Source organism: Oncorhynchus mykiss, chromosome 1 (genome assembly GCF_013265735.2).
Source record: "Oncorhynchus mykiss isolate Arlee chromosome 1, USDA_OmykA_1.1, whole genome shotgun sequence".
In the NCBI taxonomy this organism is placed as follows: Eukaryota; Metazoa; Chordata; class Actinopteri; order Salmoniformes; family Salmonidae; genus Oncorhynchus; species Oncorhynchus mykiss.
In genome coordinates, this window is record NC_048565.1 from 66,711,294 (window position 1) to 66,734,652 (window position 23,359).

Consider the following 23,359-nt stretch of genomic DNA (forward strand, 5'->3'; position numbering starts at 1 on the left):
GAAGATCAATGGAAACAGGATGCATCTGATCTCAATTTCGAGTCTCATAGCAGAAAGGTCTGAATACCTATGTAAATAAGGTATTTCTGTTTTTTTTTATTCTTAAACCTGTTTTTTGCTTTGTCATTATGGGGTATTGTGTGTAGATTGATGAGGGAAAAATGTGTTTTATCCATCATGTAACAAAATGTGGAAAAAGTCAAGGGGTCTGAATACTTTCCGAATGCACTGTATATTTCGGACTCTGACATTGCTCGTGCTGATATTGCTCACTCTGATAGTCCTTAATTTCTCTTTTTTTTTTTTTTTACTTTTTGGATTATGTATGTATTGTTATTATATTGCTGCACTATTGGAGCTAGAAACATAAGCATTTCACAGCTCCTGTGATAACATCTGAAAATCTGTGTACGCGACCAATAAACTTTGATTTGTTCAGTTAAGGAGTTTGTTCTCCCACTTCTGATCTGTATTCTGATGGGAAGAGGTGCCCTGCATAAGTAAGCCAGTGTGTTTGCCTGCACTGTGTGCCTCTGATCGTAGGTGTGCATGTGTGTGTGAGTGTTTATTTGTGAGTGTGTGTGTCCATCCGTGCGCGTGTGGGTGTGTCCATCCGTGCACCATTCGTTCCTAATGTACCCAGCTCATGTGAATGTAGATTACTCTCTCCTTTGCTCTTGCTCTTCACCCAAAACATCAATTGTCATTCACAGAAGTCATAAAACCCCAACCTTACTGGACTTGTGTGTACATCCTTCTAACCTTGGGGACAAGGAGAAGTATGTCCCATTTCAATGACCTAACACCATAGTTATGAGAGGGAAAGGGGCACATTAATACTGTCCTATTTTAGACGCGAGCCAACCTTAATAACAACCTTATCATAGTAAACGACCTTACCGCTGAAATTACACAATCTTACAGCTATTACAGATGCCATAGCATTCACTACAGGCATGTTAGACAAAGTTGGGTAAATAACAGCTTTAATATATTATCAGGCTTGTGTTTATACAGCAACTCATATAAAAATGCCCCAACAGGCCTCCTGTATCCACAAGAAAGCAAGAGGAAATCACACATAACTTAACTTTGCTGATGACGTACCTTTCATAAAACGAATGAATTGATATTGATTGATTGTGCTATTAACCTTATCAAACCACGTTAGCATCTCAACACTAGCATGTCCTTCATTCCATGTCCCAGACAAGTGTCTCACAGTCATCAGTGATGCAGTCGTGTCGAAGCATTCCACCAGAGCAGCCTATTAACATGCAGAGATCACACACAGTAACCTCATGCACTGGGGACACCACGCCGCTCTCTCTCCCGCTCTCTTTTTTTTTTTCTTTTCCAAAGCCAATCAACATGAAAGCTCCATGCGCCCCGAGTAGCGCAGGGAACTCTCAGAGATTATCAGGCGAGATGCCGAATGCTTCCTTAAGTTTCCCCGGCTCCCCTTCACTTCCTGTGACCAACCATGACTTTGAATTCTCTCCCAGTTTCAAATAAGTGTGTGCAAGAGAGAGCACACAGTGGCTAGTTACCATACACACAATACACCTACACACACAAGGTGGACAGATATACTTAGCTAGTCCTCATCTGTCAGTAAGTACACACTACCCACGTACAGCGCATTTGGAAACTATTCAGACCCCTTCCGTTTTTCCACATTTCGTTATGTTACAGCCTTATTCTAAAATGGATTTAAAAATAAAAATCCTCATCAATCTACAAACAATAACCTATAATGACAAAGCGAAAACGGTTTTTTATTTTTATGTTTGCAAATGTATTAAAAAAACAAACAACAGAAATACCTTATTTACAGAAGTATTCAGACCCTTTGCTATGAGACTTGAAATTGAGGTCAGGTGCATCCTGTTTCCATTGATCATCCTTGAGATGTTTCTACAACTTGATTGGAGTCCACCTGTGATAAATTCAATTGATTTGACATAATTTGGAAAGAAACACACCTGTCTATAAAAGGTCCACACAGTTAACAGTACATGTCAGAGCAAAAATCAAGCCATGAGGTTGAAGGAATTGTCAGTAGAGTTCAATTGACTGGACATGATTTGGAAAGGCGCACACCTGTCTATATAAGGTCCCACAGTTGACAGTGCATGTCAGAGCAAAAGCTAATTCATGAGTTCGAAGGAATTGTCCGTAGAGCTCTGAGACAGGATTGTGTTGAGGCACAGATCTGAAGAAAGGTACCAAAAAATTGTAAAAGTTTGGAACCACCAAGACTCTTCCTAGACCTGGCCGCCCGCCCAAACTGAGCAATCGGGGGAGAAGGGCCTTGGTTAAGGAGGTGGCCAAGAACCTGATGGACACGCTGACAGAGTTCCAGAGTTCATCTGTGGAGATGGAAGAACCTTCCAGAAGGACAACCATCTCTGCAGCACTCCACCAATCAGGCCTTTATGGTAGTGGCCAGACGGAAGCCACTCCTCAGTAAAAGGCACATAATTGCCTGCTTGTAGTTTGCCAAAAGGCACCTAAAGGACTCTCACACCATGAAAAACAAAATTCTTTGGTCTGACGAAACCAAGATTGAACTCTTTGGCCTGAATGCCAAACATCATGTCTGGAGGAAACCTGGCACCATCCCTACGGTGAAGCATGGTGGTGGCAGCATCATGCGGTGGGGATGTTTTTCAGCGGCAGGGACTGGGAAGCTAGTCAGGATCGAGGGAACGATGAACGGAGCAAAGTACAGAGAGATCCTTGATGAAAACCTACTCCAGAGCGCTCAGGACCTCAGACTGGGGCGAAGGTTCACCTACCAACAGGACAATGACCCAATGACAGCCAAGACAATGCAGGAGTGGCTTCAGGACAAGTCTCTGAATGTCCTTGAGTGGACCAGCCAGAGTCCGAACTTGAATCCGATCGAACATCTCTGGAGAGACCTGAAAATAGCTGTGCAGCAACACTCCCCATCCAACATAACAGAGCTTGAAAGGATCGGCAGAGAAGAATGGGAGAAACTCCCCAAATACAAATGAAATTAAATGTTATTTATCACAAGTGCCAAATACAACAGGTGTAGTAGACCTTACCGTGAAATGCTTACTTACAAGCACTTAACCAACAATGTAGTTCAAGAAATGGAGTCAAGAAAATATTGACTAACTAAACTAAAGTAACATAAGAAAATTACATAACAATAACGAGGTTCTATACAGGGGGTACTGAGTCAATGTGCAGGGGTACAGGTTAGTCGAGGTCATTTGTAAAGTGAATATGCATAGAGGTGTGCCAAGCTTGTAGAGTCATATCCAAGAAGACTTGAGGCTGTATTCGCTGCCAAAGGTGCTTCAACAAAGTACTGAGTAAAGGGTCTGAATACTTACTGTAAATGTCGTATTTCATTTTTCTATTTGTAAACATTTCTAAAAACCTGTTTTTTTGCTTTGTCATTATGGGGTATTGTGTGTAAATTGACGAGGAAAGACATCAATTGAATCCCTTATAGAATAAGGCTGTAAGGTAACAAAATGTGGAAAAAGTCAAGGGGTCTGAATACGTTCTGATTGCACTGTACATATCATGTACATATGCAAACACTTGCCAATACTTCAGCTTTGTTGTGATAGTTTAAACAAAATCTGTCATTTGAAGGCACAACCACACACACCTCTTTCCCTGTGACCCTCAGCCATGTCCTGTCCAACCAGGAAATACTTTTCCCCCGCCCAACCCCAGACTGTTCTCAGAATAACCTGTGGTCTAATTTTACCCTCCTCATCTCTCCATTGTGTTAGCCCGGAGACAAAGGAGAGACAGCCAAGGTATGTTGTTTGAACCTTACATAATCAAACAGACTTTTGTTGCTGTTTGGACATTCAATTGTGTAACAACTTGTTGACCCTAAAATCCCCCGTATCCTCTGGGTTGCATAAGTCAGATCCTTCATATATTGTGTAGTGCAAATATAGTTGTTTAACATGGTTGCTTTTGCCACCGCGGTGTCTGGTCTCCATGGTGGCAACAGTGGGACTGTTGCGGTAAACATGGACGCTGTTTACAATGTGCATTTTAACGAGTGTTCATCTAATTACCCAGCTAGGACAATTAAAAGGGGTGCTGAAACTCTAATTAACATATATATTGGATCAAGAGCCAATTACACTCATGAAGCTGTAATGCTGAGGTAATCTCTGAGGCGTACTGTGTGTGTCTGTGTGTGTGTGTATGGTTGCATTTGCGTATCTGCGCACAAGTCTTTATCTCTCGTGCGCGCACGCGTGCGGATGTGCGTTTTAAAGTTGCGTGTCTGTGTGTGTGTGTGTGTGTGTGTGTGTGTGTGTGTGTGTGTGTGTGTGTGTGTGTGTGTGTGTGTGTGTGTGTGTGTGTGTGTGTGTGAAAACAAACAGGAAACTGGGCCTTTCCACAGAGTCTTTTCTCTGTACAGCGTCTCTGGGTCCTGTTTCTGTCTCAGCTAGAAGGGAGGGTGGGCGTGGTGCAGTGCAATGGTCAGCTCTACACTCCTGCCTGTCTACAGCTGCGCACTAATTAATGCAAGTCCCTCAGTGGGACTGTGTCTCTGGAAAGGAAAACCCTTGGCCTGCAGTTGACTAAACTCCCGGCCCAACTATCTCTCTTCTCTGTCCCTCATCAGAGCCTCTCAAATGGCTGATCCCATTAGCTCCAGTGACTCCCCCTCTCTTGGATCTGGTGCAAGTAGAGATGTGTCATAACTGGATTTAAAGTTTGGGGAGAAACTGGTTGTTGGGAAACTGGTCGGAGTGCCCGTGTGATTGGGGAGAGACAGGAAAGGCATGAGAGGATGGCTGGCTGCCAGGACCGAGGAAGGAGGGGAGGGGGATGCTCAGAGGCGGCAGCTGTACTCTGGGAGCGGGATGCGTGCCTGGAGAGGGGGAGAGTGAGTGTTTTGGTTCCTAAGAACCAAAAGAGGGTTCTTCAAAGGGTTCTTTTATGAGGACAGCCGAAGAACCCTTTTTGGTTCTAGATAGCCAGACTCGCTTTTAACACTGTGTTATATCACCATCATCACCCAACTTTGCATTTGTTTTATGTCATTTACCTGAAATATACACATGGACAAGAGACACAATTGAATTAGAATTGTGACCCTAAATGTTTATTGGAATTTGTTCTGTAAAATAGGAGGAAGCGATAGTTGTTGCTGATCCTATTTTACAACATTCAGAGAGAGAGAGAGAGAGATCCAGTCTAAGGGGAAGGGGTGGCCTGGCAGTCAAAGGGATCGTTGATGAATAGCAGCGGAGTTATTCCTCTTTATGCAAGCTGACATAAAAAGCATTCTGCACGACCTGCCCTGAGCAGGCTCACAAAAGAGGGCTGTGCCACTGGACACACACACACACACAGGTATTCTGCTCATCACGTCGACAGCTCAACGCTCACTGTCTCCCTCCGCAGCAGTGGGAAGGAAATCAGTGGCCGACACTGAGACGAAGGATATCAACCCCACAACTCTGAGACCTCTTCAACCAATACACCTGATGATTCATTCTGATTGGGTACAGGATGGTATTTGATCCCGAACCAGATTTCCGATGGCAATGAAGATTGTATAGCGTGTACACACACACACACACACACACACACACACACACACACAGATAGTTAGACAGCACTGGGTTTGACATTAGCTCTATTAATATCTGAATGGCTGTGGAGTGACATCTTTTCTGCAGTAACATTTTCATGTTGTAATTGTGTTCTGTTCAGTAACTATAGGGATAGAGTCAGCCCAGTCGTCTGGGGAGTTCTGACTGTAAAGCACATGTACCTGTTGTAGTGTTCTCTCCACTAAACCAGAAATGGAAGGTTCAGTTATGCATGACAAGCGAGAGTTGTATCTCTCTTCCACATCAGAACAAGGCATGATGATTGAATCGTTTCCCCTTTTGAATCCCCAGCATCATCCTTTTAGATGTTTCCGTCTGGCATGCTTTTCACAATCTAGACGGAATCACATCTGAACATGCGTTCACCACTCAGAACGCCTGACGAGGACCAAAACCAATGGAAGTGGCATCTGCATTTAGCATAAATCAGTCGAACTAAAGTGGTGAAACCATTTTGAGCAAAGACATAAGGGATCTGTTGAAAGCGGCTTTTGAGAGTTAAATGCTACTGTAGGTGTGCACTGTTGCACGGCTAGGCATGTTAGCATGGCCATGGGATAAGCTGGATCTGAATTCATGGGTTCTACCTTCCCGCCACATTGGATAATGCAAAGCACTCCAAACCGTAGGCTCACTGCAGGTGCTGATAGGGACGGATAGGAAGCAATACTGCAAAACCAAGAACCAGATTAAAAGGGTTTATCGTCTGGAGCAGATGGATTTGACTGAAATTGACCTTATTGATGTGTGCTGCAAGCTACGAGAAACTGAGCAAGTGTAAACTGTAAAAGCACACTCGAACACACACACACCGAACACACACAAACACACACACACACAAACACACACACACCGAACACATGCACACACAAACACATACACACTGAACACATACACACACAAACACACACACACCGAACACATGCACACACAAACACATACACACACGTTGAAGCACAACCGTTTACTCACAATCGTACGCACGCGCACACACACCCGTACACACAATGCTTAAAAAGAAATACAAACACACATACACACACATTGAAGCATACAACACACACACACTGGAACACACACACTGTGGCTGGCTGCTGCGCTACTGTGCGAGTTGTGCAGAGAGAGACAGAGAGTGGGCATTTGTGTCTGTGCTTGGCAGGGTTTAGCTGTAGGATCAGAAAGGGCCCATGGCAGCACTGTCACAGCAGGAGGCAGAGAGGAAGTGCAGTAGAGAGATAGAGAAACAAAAGAAAGTAAAGCAGAGGGAGGGAAACAACTTATAAGGAAGCGGTAGCAGTGTAATATATTCCAGAAGAGGATGTTGGGCAGAAAGAGAAATCGAATCAACTTGTCTACCTGACTCTGTTGGTGCCTTGTGATACATGTGGCTAGTTCTCTGGCTCTGTACAAGGACGATTTAGGAAGAGACACACAGAGTGGTGCACAGCCTACTCACAAGTGCCATCGATGACACGAGCACAGGGAAAACGCAACGAGCACAAATGTGACAAGTGAAAACAAATGATCTGCGGATAGCTAGTTAGCATAATGTCACAAGCATGATAAACTCGCCAGTAGCTTTAGTTAGACTTGATTGGCATGCGAGCTAGCAAGCTGGCTACTGGTAGGGATGAATATTTCCCCCAAAATCTACCAAGTTTCAATACTGGGAATAATTCATATTTATTCAGAGAGTGCCGGGAAATAATGCAAAAATCGGAAGTGCCCATTTAAAGCGTTTAAAACCAAGATATGGTCACTATGCCAGTTTTCTCCCAGCTAAGACTGTTGCTGTGCCACATTGCTGGCTTGGCTGTGCCACTATGTAAAGATTTCACAGCAAGTGAAACTGATATTTAGTAATGACAGAGTAACTTTGATCGCCAATGACATTGTTATGAATTGCGAAACAGGCTGTTCATAATTTTATTGTGTTCCTCACTTAATTCGGCGCATTTCAGCTGTAGGCATAGGCTATCTCAACGCAGAGCACGCTCAGAACGCACAAAGCACACCCCGAGTAGGCTATAGCGTTGCTGAATCATACAAACGTTGTAACGCCAGTCAAACTAAAGTCAAATGACCAAAGGTTGCTACCATTGCTAGATGACCTCCAACGAATGACAGAATATCTCAGATTTGGCAAAATCTAGTTGATGATTATACAGATAGTGGATCAGCTCGTGAATAACAGGGGAGATGAGGAGAGGAAATTGTTTAAATATCAAGGTATCTTAACAGGGACCAAAAAAAATATCCATATCTACTCTCATACCTTTTGTTGAGCACACATTCTCTACCGAAGCTCTCGCGTGCAGCAATACGAGACAGCTCAGAGAAGCAGGAGAAATGTGGATGTTATGTTAAAAGTATGTTGATGTGCATAGGCCAGAGGTGCTTTGATAATGCAGCCTATGGATTATCGAATGAAGTTAGGGATTTTCATGCGAGACAGGAGTCAGGATTGGGACGATAGGAAAATAGCCTTTATATAAGGCTATGCAAAACATTATGGACACCTGCTCTTTCCATGACATTGACGAACCAGGTGAATCCAGTTGAAAGCTATGATCCCTTATTGATGTCACTTAGATGAAGGGGAGGAGACGGGTTAAAGAAGGATTTTTAAGTCTTGAGACAATTGAGTCATGGATTGTGCATGTATGTGTGCCATTTTAGAAGGTGAATGGGCAAGACAAAGGATTTAAGTGCCTTTGAACAGGGTTTGGTAGTAGGTGTCAGGTGCACCAGTTTGTAACAAGAACTGCACCGCTGCTGGGTTTTTCACGCTCAACAGTTTCCTGTGTGTATCATGAAAGGTCCACCACCCAAAGGACATCCAGCCAACTTGACACAGCTGTGGGAAGTATTGGAGTCAACATGGGCCAGCATCCCTGTGTTGATTAGCTTTCGAGTCCATGCTCCGAGGAATTGAGGCTGTTCTGAGGGCAAAAGGGGGAGGGGGGTGCAACTCAATATTAGGAAGATTTTCTTAATGTTTTGTATGTGAGTCAATAGATAAATAATACAGTTGATTTAGGCTACATTATTGCATGCTAAATGTTTCTAATCAGGGATAGATGAGCAAACGAATAAATGAGCTACCACTTCCTCTTGTCCAGCCAGAGATCAATTAACCAAATATATAGACCGAGATTCATTGAAACAGAATCATATGGGTTGATTATCAGACAAATCACGGGCTTTTGGTCGGGTGTAGGACAGGCTGAAGAGCAATATCCACTTTTATAACATGCTAGCAAAATGTTCTCATCAGCTAATATACAGTATAAGCAAACTAAAATAAAGATGATCGTTAGCACTCGCATCAATTTAGCTAACATTGCCCGGAATAATCAAAAATCGGATATTGATTGATTTATCTAGACGAGTCCCCCACGCTTGTATCAACACAGCGCGATGGCACTTTCCAAATCAAAAATTTGCTGAAAGTATAATCTAGGTGAACACACACGACTATTGCTTTAAATTAGTATAACGGTTGGATATGGTTTTGGGAGTTTCAATTTAGGCAAGAATTTGATACATGCCTACTTTAATCCAATATTTTCATAATTCAGTTGACCATAACTAAAGTGAGTTTTCCTCTCTCTGCGTTTATTCTAGGCACAATGGCTGTTTCCTCGTCGACTCACTCCACTTTCACCGCGTAGTTCTCAATACCAGTTTAAATCACTACAGTTAACTGTGTTCTACAAATCTGCCTTTTTTTTCGGGTTGGGGCACATTTAATTTCTGTGATGTCAGATGAGGCCTGGGTTCGGACTTCATTCAGCTCATTGGGCTTGGGTCGGACTGGGATCGAATTTTCAGTTCTGATGAGAACTCTAAACTGCATTCTGGTCTCGTGCGCAGTCCGGCAGTGTTATTTATGCATGTGCTTTGAATTCACGGTGACTTTGTGTGAAGTAAATACACTAAACTAAAGGCTTCCATGCGACAACCCGTTTGGGTAATGTGCTATTTCATTTTTTTGCTGCTACGCATGTTGTGTATTTTGTGGAATTGCATTAGTGCTACATTGTGTTAAAAAAAAAACATTTTAAAAAACATTCTGGGGAATGTGAAGAGCGGTCCCTCTACAGTCCGGTGTTAATCGCTTGTTACCGGTATGCTAGTTTTCCGTTAGCTAGTTTCCACTAGCATCTAACAGCAGGAGAAACAACAAAAAAAAACAGTGTTTGCGAATTGGGCACAGAGCTATGCTTTGCCCCTACCAGATCTGCGAGAAGGTTCTAGCAAGTGTACCCCTCTGTCCTTTGACTGTTGATGGATGTGAATGTCCGGTTCATGTCCCAGGCTCTCACTGACTGTCATGATTTACAAGTTCATTGCAATTTGCTCTTTGCCATCTGTTCAGTATCTGATGGAGAAGACCCAGAAGGTCTGGGCATTCATTTCAACACCCCAGGACGGTCCATTTACTCTGTTCTGGTACAAAATTCTGCAATTCCTGGCTACTGCCATTGAAACAGAAAGCTAGAGGGGAGGGCCAGACAGTCATGGTCAACAGACTCTCACCATGGACACCGTGGACTCACTGATATGAGTGATAACACAGCACCACTCACTGGCCAATGCCAGCAAAAACAAGCTTAAAGCAGAATAGAAACTAATAGTAATTCACTCTAGTTTCCTTTATATATATATATATATATATATATATATATATATACTGTATATATATACTGTATATATATATATATATATATATATATATATATATATATATATATATACTGTATATATATATATATATATATATACTGTATATAGTATATGTATGTATATATGTATACTGTATGTATGTATACTGTATGTGTATATATATACTGTATGTATGTGAGACTACATCACAACTGCATCACACCTACCCAGACCCACATGCTCACACCCCAAACTCCAGCTTCTGCATCACTTCTGCATCACTCTCCGCCACATGGCCTCAAACTGCACCATTTTGTTTCTCTCCGTCGCCCCACACACCCTCAATATTTAGATAATAAAGTACTTGCACATCCACACTGGTTTCCATTGTGCAAGATTGAAACATCTCCACACCTCCCTAATGTGTTGAGGGATATAAGAGGAGAGGCATGGAGTATGCCACTGTTTTGTCCTGAAACAATCCCAAAAGCACACTCACACACACTCACACTCACACACACACACACACACATCACATTGATGCTACGCTGCTGCTCAAAGAGAATCGAACACACCACTACCACTCTAGGACAGAACTAGTACACTGTGTTGATTAAATACAGCGTCTGAGTGATTTAGTCCTGCAGTGCCTTTTCTTCAGAGACTTTTAATCACTGCAGACGTCACTTATTAAAGTATTGATGTTTCGATACAGGAGGCCTTTGAGTTATTTGTTGTTTTTGGCTCCTGGGGATTTGAGACTCGGCTCAGATTGTTTTCCGAAAGTACTTTTACTGTGATTCTATAGACACTGCACACACACACACACACACACACACACACACACACACACACACACACACACACACACACACACACACACACACACACAGTACGGGGCTTGAGACTGTACCATCTCAGGTCAAAGCCTTTTCCTTCCCCTCATCTTCTCTTCTTTACCGCATTTTCCCAAATCAAAGTTCTGATAAAGGGAACATTTTGCGTTACATTTTCAAAAGTTAATTGTTGCTCCAGGCGTTGAGATTAAACATCGCACTGATGTGAAAAAGTTGGACTCTGATGAACAAAGTGTTTCTCCTCCAATTCATTACTCTGGCAGATGAGCCGATTATAGTGGTTGTAAATATTAAAGATGCTATGGCAGATTACCCTGCTGCTGCTGAATCTAGATCTGGGTTGCTGCTGGATCTTTTTAAACTGCCAATCAATGGCTTCAGTACACAGAAAGGAGCACAAAGGAAACAATTCAACAATTTGGGTAGTTTAAATTGGTGGGAAAGTTTATGCCTCTCTGTGGTGTAGTCTGGGAGGATACCATTTAGGGTTGTTCTGTAGATTTGGATGCTGTGCGTGTGTGTGTGTGTGTGTGTGTGTGTGTGTGTGTGTGTGTGTGTGTGTGTGTGTGTGTGTGTGTGTGCGCTTAGTGACTGTGTACGGTTGTCAGAAGATTATGCAGTGTGATCCACGTGTGTTCAGACGTGAGTCGCCATTCAATATGTGTTGCTGTAATTCCAGCACACTGGTGATCTTTATGTCTCACATACCAAATAAATCTGTCCATTAAATTGACATTTCAGTTTCCATAGACCTTCGTCAGGTTTTGTCTGTCTGTGTTTTGCAGGCGGAGGGAGAGGACAGCCTGAAGAGGATGCAGCTGATGGAACTGGCCATCCTCAACGGCACCTACCGAGACGCCAACATCAAGTCACGTAAGGATGACATCACCGCTCCCCCTCCCAGTCCCCAGAGCGGGGCGGACTCTGACTGACACAGTAGAACAGCCCTTTGTGTGTCCGGGAGCTCATGGGTGTAATTCAAGCTGCTCCTTTTCTCTCACAACAAGTGAAGAGCGTTGTGTGTGGTGCCATGCACAGTGGCTGAACTGAACGGAGGGTGCTTTTGGCCACGTTCAGCATTCTCCTCGGTGCATTCTCCTATTGGGTGGCACTCGGTCGAGTCGAGGTCTTTGAAGGGGGGAAGAGAGGAGGTCTGGCTATGACTGGGCGTCCATTTTGTGTCGCTGAGGGAGATGCGTGCGTCATTCCAATCACATGGTGTTTGTCCTAAACAAATCCCGGCCAGCACTGCTGTGCCAGATTCTAACTCAATACTGGAGATGAATGGAGACCAGCCTTGAATAGCTCTCTCACATAGTGCTAAATGCTGTGTAGTGGAAGCTAAGGCCAGTGTGTCTACCAGTTTGTTTATGTAGCTTGTTTTCCTGTTTCTGACTTATCTGATATGCTTTGTGTTCTATGACATGTGTGATAGATGCTAACTTCTGTTTTGTCTCCTCCTTTTTCTCCCTCCTCTCTTCCCCTCTCTGTCTCTCCACACATCCCTCTCTTCCCCGCTCACTCTAGCTGCCCTTGCCTTCTCTTTTGCAGCGAACGCCCAGGCGCCCCGCATCATCACCGGCCCCGCCCCTATGCCCCAGAATGCCCTGCGCACGCCCACCCCGGCCGGCCCCACCCTAATGCCCCTGATCCGACAGATCCAGACCTGCATGCCCAACGGCTCGCCCCACCCGGGCGTCATGACCCAGGGTCCCGAGGCGGGCCTCATATACGCGTCGCCCTACGATTACCCCTACACGCTGGCCCCTGCCACCTCCATCCTGGAGTACCCCATCGACTCCAGCGGGGTGTTAGGTAAGAATGCGTGCCCCTGCGATTGCCCCGCAGCCCCCCACCAACACTACCACCCCCACGGCCAGTGGAACCCCGCCCCCACGCTGATCCTGCGCCACACCTCCTAAATAATCCCCCCCCCCCCCCCCCCCCCAGTCAGCAACAGAAAAAAACATTCCAGCTCTTTACTGCATCTTTCTTTTCACTGTCACGAGACACTTCTCTCATCTAAAAAGCCCTTTAAGTAATGTGTGCATAAATAAATAGGCTGTTAAGTGCTCCACTGGCTCGATGTGAATTATAAGAGGGAGCTGTTTTATTTGGGAAAAGGTCCTTACCCTCCTCTCTCCCGGTCCCCGCATACACACGTGGCCCTATAGCTTTGAAAAAGCCACTTTAGAAAATCAGATTAGAAATATCATATTACCAACACAACGTGACTCCATTAAGAATGCTCCCAAAGGCACAGTGTAAACCTGAACTGCTATCAATGCATCAAAATGCCAACAGCAGCTTGTCCAATTGGGTTGAGCACATTCTAAATAGTCCGTCTGTACCGTGTCAGCCCGTAGCAGCCAGTTTTCTGCCCAGTGCAGTGGACCAAGCCTCCAACTGTGTGTCTGGGTGAAGGGAGAGGGGGTGTTACTGTGAGGAGAGGGGCGGGGGGTGGAGGTCGAGGAGCGGCGGAGCCCGGCGAAGATTTCACCCTGTCTCTCTCTCTTGTGTAACCAATACAGCGTCCTCAAAGGCCGAAGAGCTGCCCCTCTACCTGGGGTTTCAGACCTGTCACTTTCCCATCACTGTGCAGCGAGGAGAGCCCTCCAACCGGCCTCCCTTTTAAAGAAACACCCCCTTCCCTCCCTCCTTCCCTCCATCCCCTCACACAACACACACACACCTCCTCCTCCCCCCCTCTCTCCCTCCCCGCCACCACACATTGGACTGGTCGAGGATCGGCCCTCTCTGAACAACCACAAGCCACATGGGGAAGCCTCAGCCCTTCCTCTTTGAACGTCTGTTCAAAGTGACGTGTGTGTTACTGATCAACCCTTTTTGATTTCCTGTCCTGATGATGATGATGATATATCTGTGTATGATGATGAGGGAGAATAAGCACTGAGCCCCACACTGCTGGAGACCCCCCTTGGGGCGGGGTCCCCCGTCACCCTCTCTCTTGGGTGTGGCTCTGGGGCATCGGGAGAGGTAACATGAGGTGAGGGGTCAGCGGAGGTCGGGACAGAGGGGTTACGGAGCCAAGGGAGTGGTGGGTTTGTGTTGGTGACGAGGTTAAAGCATCTACTGTAGGCTTGACAGGCTTTATTCACAAAGGGATTTTAGGACTTTCTGTCCCAACACTGACAGTCTTTACTTCACTCTTATCACAATATTCACCGAATTATTATTTCAGCTCAAGTGTAGCCACTCGAAACAACAGGAAGTGAGTGAACAACATGGCCCTTTTGTATCGAGCTTTTTTGTATCGACTCAAAAGGAATGTCCTAAAATGGCTTTGGGAATAGGGCCTGGTGATGCTTCTCAAAGGACCGCCGGACACTCCTGGCACTAATTCCCGGTTCCCTTCCTTTATTCTATAGGTGTGGCTTTCCCCACGAAAGGCTAAAAGAATTTCAAGGATCCTTACTGAGCCCCTCATTCGATCTAAGTGTTAACACACAGACACTTTTGTTTCCCCAACGGCCTCTTAGTATATCGAACCATGAGTCAGGCCTATAGCAGTCAGACAGACAGACCCCCTCACTACTGATGTTTACACTGGCCCAACCTCCCCAAAGAGGCACAGCTCTTTATACCATGCATGATGTGTGTGTGGTGGTATGTGCATCCTGTACACCCGCAGCCACACATGTATATGTTGTTCCACTGACTGCTATGTCTGGGCTTGAGAATCTCTACAAATACTGTCTCGCTTTACTAATCACTTAATTCATTGCCTTTTTTCTTTCTTTTTTTTTTAATAAGAGATGTTACTTTTTTTATTACTGCAAATGTGCCTAAAAGCTTTCGTCTCTGGGCTTTAACCAGAGAGTGAGTGATCAGTATTATATTTCAAACGAATAACTAGAGAGATGCACTTCCTGATGCTCAACCTGAGATTATGTGACTAGTAAAGCTCCCCTCTCTGTCTGTGTGTGTGTGTGTGTGTGTGTGTGTGTGTGTGTGTGTGTGTGTGTGTGTGTGTGTGTGTGTGTGTGTGTGTGTGTGTGTGTGTGTGTGTGTGTGTGTGTGTGTGTGTGTGTGTGTGTGTGAATGCATAAATGCCTAATGTCTGTGAATCTGTAGCAAGGACTCGAGTAAACAATGGATCCTTACAGTCAATGCTACTCCATTGTCATGGATGTTACTAAGTCCAATATTTCTCCTTGTTGCAACAAAATATATGAGTATAATTTGTGCCTTAACATGTATTTCTAATGATTTTTCCTAATTTTGTTAGATGTTTGGTCATATATATAAGCCTTTATGATATGATGAATTGAATTGATGGAAATGGTGAAGGAGGAAATGACCTAATCCTTGTTTTGGTCATGTTGTTGCAATCCGAGCAGGTGCAGTGACTACTAAGGTTCGAAGGCACGAACTGCGGGTCCATCCTTACCAAAGGATAGTGACCGCAGACCGAGGTTAGTTTAGCTCCTATGCTTTTGTGTTTTTATTGCTAATGCCTGCTCACTGTTGGTCCTGATCTGTTTTGCAATATGTACAAATTGTTAAGCTAGTCGTCCCAGTTTGTGATGTGATGCAACATACTGCACCCCCTTCCTACTCTTGGCCTCTGAGAAGGTTTATTTAGGTGATTCTGAGGAATAGTGACCACAACACTGTAGGATAATGATGCTTTTGCTATCTAGGTAGAGACACAAACACGCATACCTGCATTTATACAACAAACTACTCCACTCCATTATTTCGATGACTTTATGAATCTGACATGATGTTGATGACAGATAATGGACTATACCCCTTCTAAAAGAAAGAAGATGCAATTATCTGTGTTTTAGTTTCCCCCTCTGTTGAACGAGAAGTTTGCAATTTTATGCACTTAAGTCTTCAACTCCTTATTAAGTGGATAATGTAACACTATAATTGATCAAGTATGTCCATTTGTATTTATTTGTTTGCGGAAATTACTTTTTGGAGAATCTGACCCATTTTATTGTCAAAGACAACACAAAGTGGGTGTAAACCTGTCATGTCCTATTTGTTTTTTGTTTTCACTGTCTAATTGGACTGCAGTAGCTTCCCATTTTTACTACAGTAATTTAGATACAAAATTCAATTGTTTATTTAGTGTCAAAAGTCTCAACAGCGGCCTTATGAGTAGATAGGGGTGGACACGTGGTGGGCTTTAGTCTGGAAATAGCTTCTTCTGCAGATAGGTAAACAAACACAACTGCCAAACCCTTTACTCTCTGAAGTCTACCCATTTCCTGCCCTCCTTTTTTTTAAGTCCATGCAGAACTTTTACTACCCTTACTGAATAATTGAGAATAATTGAGGAAGTTATTGGAGAAGGAACCATGTGTGAAGTTACACAGGCAACTAGGAATTTGCGCGATCTGTAGTCTACAGTGTCTTCTCTTTTTTCATCCTTAGACCTCAGTGCTTCAAACAACAAGTGTGCCTTGTACATGCACACACTGTGTATCATCACAATTACATTTCATTACAGATAGTACCTAATCAAGGAAACGGTTGCAATGTGCCAGGGGATTTGATGCCAATGCCAATTGAAAACAGCCGACAAGCAGTGTATTTATCAATACGGCTACATTTTAGTACAAACATTGAAATAGAACAATCCAGAGAAATTAAATGAAAGTTCAATAACCAATTAATTAATCACTTTTTTTTTTTGCTGCTAAATGATATGGAACAATTAAAGAGAGAATTCACCCAAATTACAAAATAACATATTGGTTTCTTTACCCTGTCAGCAGTCGGACAAGGTATGACACAGCAACACATGGTTTGGTTTAGTTTCCCTGACACTGTGTCCACAGTAATCCATTTTGTAATTTGGGTGAACTATCCCTTTAACATATAGCACTGTATGTTCATCACGTACAGTCATAGTGTCGCACTTTATACGTTGTTGGACATTTCTTGAATCCTTATACTCTTAAAAAAGAAAACGTATTTATGTCTATCATCAACATGACCCGTCACAGTAATGAGTCAGTGATTGTCTTTACAAAAAAAAGTGCAGATACACACAGTATATTATACAGACTGTATCTAAGGATATTCAGATTTCACTGTAGAGCAGACTGTGAATTGCCTCTGAAAACATTACAGGCCGAATCTGCCCTAAAACAAATAAGTAATGTAAAAAATAACTGTAACATGGAGTTCCTTAAGAAGTGCATATTATTACTAAAAGGTCAAACCTTAATCAACAGTAAAAAAAAATCTGATAATGGTAACGGATAGGTAACACTGACATAATTAATGAGAAACCAACATCAGATTCAATTGCACAAAGGCCTGTATTTAATCTACCTCTTCATAGGTTTGGCCCCATACTCTGATTTAACAGTTTTACAACATTAAGAGTTTGGACAACACTTTATCCAAACATTAAGGTAATACAATATAATATGATTGACATTTGTGATTCAGTGCGGTTCGGATGGTGAACCATGAGGCAGGTGGATTGAATGCAGGCCAACCAGTCAAACCTGTGTGTTTAGAGGCAGGCTGTCTCTGATGGAGGCAGGGGAGGAGGCAGATGTAAAATGGCATCTGAAATGTGGGTTTCTTTATCAGCTCACGTTGGCAAAGATGTTGAACAGTCTCAGTATAGTATCAAATAAGTGCATCAATTGGGTCTAGAGATTTATACAGTATATTCCGATTTAGATTTTCCTCTGGACATTTTACAGTGCATTTGGAAGCGTTTACAACAGCTCTCAACGATACACCGTTTTCTCAAACTCTTAGTACAGTGAGATTTACAGCCTCTTGTCAATCTGGTGAAGAAGCCACACCTTTCTGTTTTCTTTACATCTGTTGCACTTTGCTTCGTTTGAAAAGAGAGACTTTACGCCACAGAACTTATTTTTGCACTGAATGATTTAAAAAAAGTAAAAAGCATTTTTTTTATTTGTTTATTTTTTTTAAAATCTCTTCTGCTCCAGTCAGAAGGGCAGACATGTTTAAAAAGTGACAACTACGACAAACCTCAGACGATGAAATAAGTAAATGAATACATGTATGATCTAAGCTGAAGAAGTCTTAAACGGACCACTGTGGAGTGGACAGAGAATTCTAGGGTTCCACTTTATGGGTGAGAAATTGCCAGAGTATGAATGCATTTATTGAGAAGGAAAAAAAATCACCTTGAGACATTTTTTTTAACGTTTTACTGTAAGCTTCTTTTTATTTGTTGTTGTTGCAAAGAAAATAGTATATACTTGTGGCTTCTTGAAATATATATATAAATATATATATTAAAAATATAAAGCAGGAATGTATATGAAATGTCAGATTTTACTTGTATTTTGCAAAGAAATAGCCAGGATTATTCTAGAGGGCTATTTGTAGGAAAGACACATAGCAGCTTTATAGAACCACTTTAGAAAATGTCCTATATTTTTGAATATATTTTAGGGCTTTATACAAAAGACAGGACCTTTTCAGTGTTTATATGCAAGTGCATTTTATATTATGTGTCCTGTGAAATGTCTATTGTCTCCTAAGCTGAGGGTACCGGCTGAAGTGACAGCTTTAGCATGCTCACGGCTTCAACTTCCATGGCTAGTGTGCTATTCTAGAAAATACCATGTAGTGTTGCTTTGTACCATTAAGGCAAGGATTTTCATGTTTGTTGTAAATAGAAAACATACTTTAAAAAGGCAATAAAAAATTATATTGAGTAAAAAAAAACTATACACACTGTTTTGGCCCTAAATGATTTTGTCCACAATGATGTGGTCTTCTTGAATTTCTCATTGTATCCTCTCTAAATTCATTTATTCTATAACAATAAGACTTATTAATATTCGTTTCCATCACTACTAGCCGCTTGACTCTTGAACCCATGAAGGGCTCTAATGACTCTTAACAGTCAGTTAACAATCATTTTACTGACTGTTGTCCAAGACTATTCCTTCCTCCATCTCATTTTGATCTTTTCTTCTGCCTTGATTTACTGTCTATTCACTTGACTGCTACTAACAATTAGACATACTGTTATTGTCTTATTTAAATTTCCTCCTTTTTAACATTTGAGCTATGGGGGGGGGGGGGGGGGGGACATATTATGTAAAATCATGCTTTCATGATTTTACGACACTGTATTAAAATAGATGAAGAGTTATTCCTGAATTATTGGATTCAATCAACCCACCATATGAATTGTCCTGTATCTATACTAACAAAAGAATGCATTCCTTTTTTTTTTCCTCCTTTTTTTTTACACAACGTTCTCGCTCCAGCGCTCTGGCTTTGGTCAAAGGTGTTGTGAAAGATATGGAAACACATTGTGACACGTGTAAGTTGGTCAGTCCCAGTTATGGAGAAATCGTATGGTGGGTTGAATGGATGCAAGGTATAGCTCTGATTGGTTAAATCATATTGTCATCCTGCTGTCACTAGCCGAGACTAATCTCCTCTCAATCTTTGTTCTTTCCTTTCCTTTTTGTTTCTCTCCTTTATTATTTTTCTTTCCTTTCTGTTTGTTTGTTTCCTAACCCTTCCCCCAGCCGCCACTGGCAACTAACCCCTGACCTTCTGACCTCTGAACTCTTCACACATGATGACCTGGCCATTGCCTGCCCGCAGATCAGTTCTTCGGTAGAAAGAAAGAACACATAAAGCAGCCTTGGCTTGTTACATTCAGTCATGGCACAGCTTCTCATCAGCCGAATAATGGACACACTATAATGGCTTGGCGGGCCACTCCTGCCTGCCCTGTCTGCTTAATAGGGGGACTGACCCTGGCTCTAGACCTGCACTGAATCATTGTTAAGCAATAAGGTCTGAAATGCCCCCTCTGAGCATCACTGAACGAGTCCCCAGCCAGGCAACTTCCAAACACACCACACCATACTCTAAAACACCCTGGTAACGGCTGGTCGCCTCATCCGGACTGAAGATGAAGAAGGTCGGCACCCTCCCACCCCTCCGACCGCCCAAACCCACCGCATGTCGCCCAGGTGACTTTCCCACTGTCATGGTAACGGAGCTGGCTCTGAATGTATAGCAGCGCGGTGAGGCCTTCCCGAGCAGAGTGCATGCACCTCTCTCTGTCTCTCCCTCTCTCTGTCACTCTCTGTCTCTCTGTCTCTGTCTCTCTGTCTCTGTCTCTGTCTCTCTCTCTGTCTCTCTCTGTCTCTGTCTCTCTCTCTCTCTCTCTCTCTCTCTCTCTCTCTCTCTCTCTCTGTCCACCCATATATCCTTGCCAACTGATTACCCCTCTCCCTTCACTGACTCTCTATGAAATCCTGGTTCTGTTATGAAATGGAAATTGGGGGGGGGGGGGGGGTTCATTCTAGCAGGACTTGAAGAGAGACTAGGGGTCAAAAAAGAGTATCAAGCGTATAGAAGGTGGAGTACCTGTCCCGTTACCTGGCATTGTTGTTGTTTTTCTACCATGAAGGAAGATCTTGCAGTCAACTGTTTTTTTTTAGGATGTAAAAGCCATGCTTGCCTATCTGCTGTACAAATGTATTGAAATTGTAGATACATGTGTAAAAATGGGGGAGAGAACACCTATGTAAAGAAAATAGACACTTTTATTATACATGGGTGCTCATGGCAAAGAGAAATATCTATTTTTCAAAAACATAGTCTTTTATATCTTCATGTATTGTAAAGAGAAATTTAAAATTAAACCCTTTATGTCATGAAAACAATCCTGTTTTCTTTCTGTGGATGGAGAGGTGAAGACCAAAACAACCTTTCATTTGATTTCGAGGGTTGAGCATTTAACTGAAGTGGAAAAACAACAAAGTGCCTTATTATGGTTTCTGATATCTGAATGTGTCATCCTCAGCCTTTAAGCTGCAGGCCAGGTCAGTACACACAGTCTTCAGCCACAGAGATGCCCTTAGACGGAGTCAGTCACCTCAGCCTTTAAGCTGCAGGCCAGGTCAGTACACACAGTCTGTCAGCCACAGAGATGCCCTTAGACGGAGTCAGTCACCTCAGCCTTTAAGCTGCAGGCCAGGTCAGTACACACAGTCTGTCAGCCACAGAGATGCCCTTAGACGGAGTCAGTCACCTCAGCCTTGTTGCTACACTAGTCAGACACAGTAGGTCTCCTTCCACCATCATTTAAGTGTGACTCTAGGTAGGTACACAAGTTCTTTTTGGTGGCTCCATAGAGTAGTAATATCAGTTATATATTAGTAATCTACCAATTGTGTCAGAGTCTAGGTCATTAGACCCTTTGGTGCAATGTCCTAAAGCAGGGATCATCAACTAGATTCAGCCACGTGACAATTTATTTTTAAGTGGATGGTCAGGGGGCTGGGACATAAATACAAATAAATAATTTGTAGACTGAAAATGTACCGCAAGAAGCCCAAACAGAAATAATATGTGACTAAAACATAATAGTTTCAAACCTTGCTCACATTGATATATGATCACAATATCACTCTATTATGCGTGGTAATACTTTGGAAGAGATGTCCAAAATTAAAATCACTTGGAGCTGATTTGCCTGTTTTTACAGTCTTGTGGGGCCAATTAAAATCCCCTGTGGGCCAAATTCAGCCCGCGGGCCGCCAGTTGGGTAACCCTGTCCTAAAGGGACAAATATATGATAAAAGAGAGCTGTAACATGTCCAGTTCGTATCTGAACTGAGAAAATGATTGGCCTTATAGTATTTCACTGTGACGCCCCTGAGACTCCGGTTGTCTTTGTCTGTTGAGGATGGCCTCAGAGTTCCCCAATTATTATTTCCAGTAGTATGCTACTCATGCCAGTTCCTAGGTTTTACACACAAGGACATCTTGACATGCATCGTCTTTACAGTTAGTAGTGTTAGAAGTGTCATTCTGGACTGCCTTATGTAGGAGTTGTCATTGGCATAGACATCCCACTACCCGTGGAGCTGACATCCCACATCCCTCTACCATGATGTATCTCTCTACCACCTATCCCATTAGATGAGGACGTGTCTGTTTCTGCCCTCCTGATTTACTTCCTATAAAGGAGTATTGGGTCTATAGTCTTACTGCTGACTCGACACGTGCTGTGTTAATTGGAGGAGAAGGGTTTATGTGATTGTGGTACCTAGTGATTGACTGTAAAGCCTGTGTGTACTTCCTGGTCTGCACCAAAAGATTGCTCCACATCCCCCTCTTTATTTACTATGCAACAGAATGGCCTCTGGTGGTGCATGAAGAGTTTCTGTGTCTCAGATTGTCTTCATGTGTGCCATTTCTTTTCAGTTACAGTATTTATGTTTGCGAAATGATTCTCCAGTGCAATTGCATATGATTATAATCCATTATAAATGATGAATACGTATGGATTCTCAATCACTAATATGATACGTGTTATTATCATTGTTACCAGAAGTCATTATTATATAAGACAATGGATTGACTTTGAAGCGAGGCGAATATGAATATTTTACATATAATTGTACTGGTGATAAAAGAATGGTAGCAAACAAATGGTTTCCTTGGTTGCGAGTGAAGAGACATCAGAACCAATATAGAATGGCATCCCATCCCTTAGTAATGTTACTGTTATGCTATTATCAGAGATTTTTTTTATCTGTGCCATTTTGACAGCATTATTCTTGGACCTGGTGTGTTTTTTTCTTTTCTTCTGAGTGTGCAAATCAAGCGTGTTATTCTGTAGGACCCCATGCTGTCGAACAACTGATCCTGTTAGCATTTACTCCATGGATGGTGTGCGACCATACCCAAATGATTTCCTATGAGAAAACAATATGTGTATTTGCAGCCATTGTTACAAGTTTATAATGTATTTTTCTATCTTGTTTTATATGTGTGTAAGAAAAGAAAAAAAAGTGAAATGACTTACATAAACGACAACAGCAGCTACGTTATTTGTTTGATTTTGAGATTCTTTGTAGTTTATTAAATCTGTTTTTTTTTCTTCTCCCTTAATCCTGGTCCTGGGGAACCAAAGAGGTGCACACCTGATTCCTCTAACGGTCAACTCATCATAAAACCTTTGATTAGTGGAATCAGGTGTCTAGTGCTAGGGCAAAAACAAATATGTGCACCCCTTCGGGCCCCCAGGACCAGGACTAAGAAACACTGCATTAAATTGACTCCTTGACAAAGTCTTATCTCTATTACTGATTCAGACCATTGAACTTTTTCCTTTCCTCCCGTGTTTTGTTGTGACGTGTTAGACTTAGCCAGTATTATTTAATAAATGATTCCAAACAGACG

The 23,359-nt window shown here is 42.7% G+C and overlaps 1 protein-coding gene across 3 annotated transcripts in view; it reads left to right on the forward strand.

Moving 5' to 3' along the window:
* LOC110527278 (protein quaking) overlaps positions 1-23,359 on the forward strand; it is a 95,728-nt gene extending 72,369 nt beyond the window's left edge. The window contains exons 5-8 of one of the 3 annotated variants that reach the window (XR_005052560.1): positions 11,947-12,034; positions 12,689-12,976; positions 13,693-15,597; positions 19,681-23,359. Coding sequence is in view for 2 of the 3 variants with exons in the window: in XM_021608459.2 (XP_021464134.1) it covers positions 11,947-12,034; positions 12,689-12,976; positions 13,693-13,796 (480 nt within the window). In the remaining variant the exon portion in view is untranslated. Of the gene's footprint in view, positions 1-11,946; positions 12,035-12,688; positions 12,977-13,692 lie in introns of all 3 variants that reach the window. The other 2 variants (XM_036983106.1, XM_021608459.2) reach the window with 2 other exon arrangements.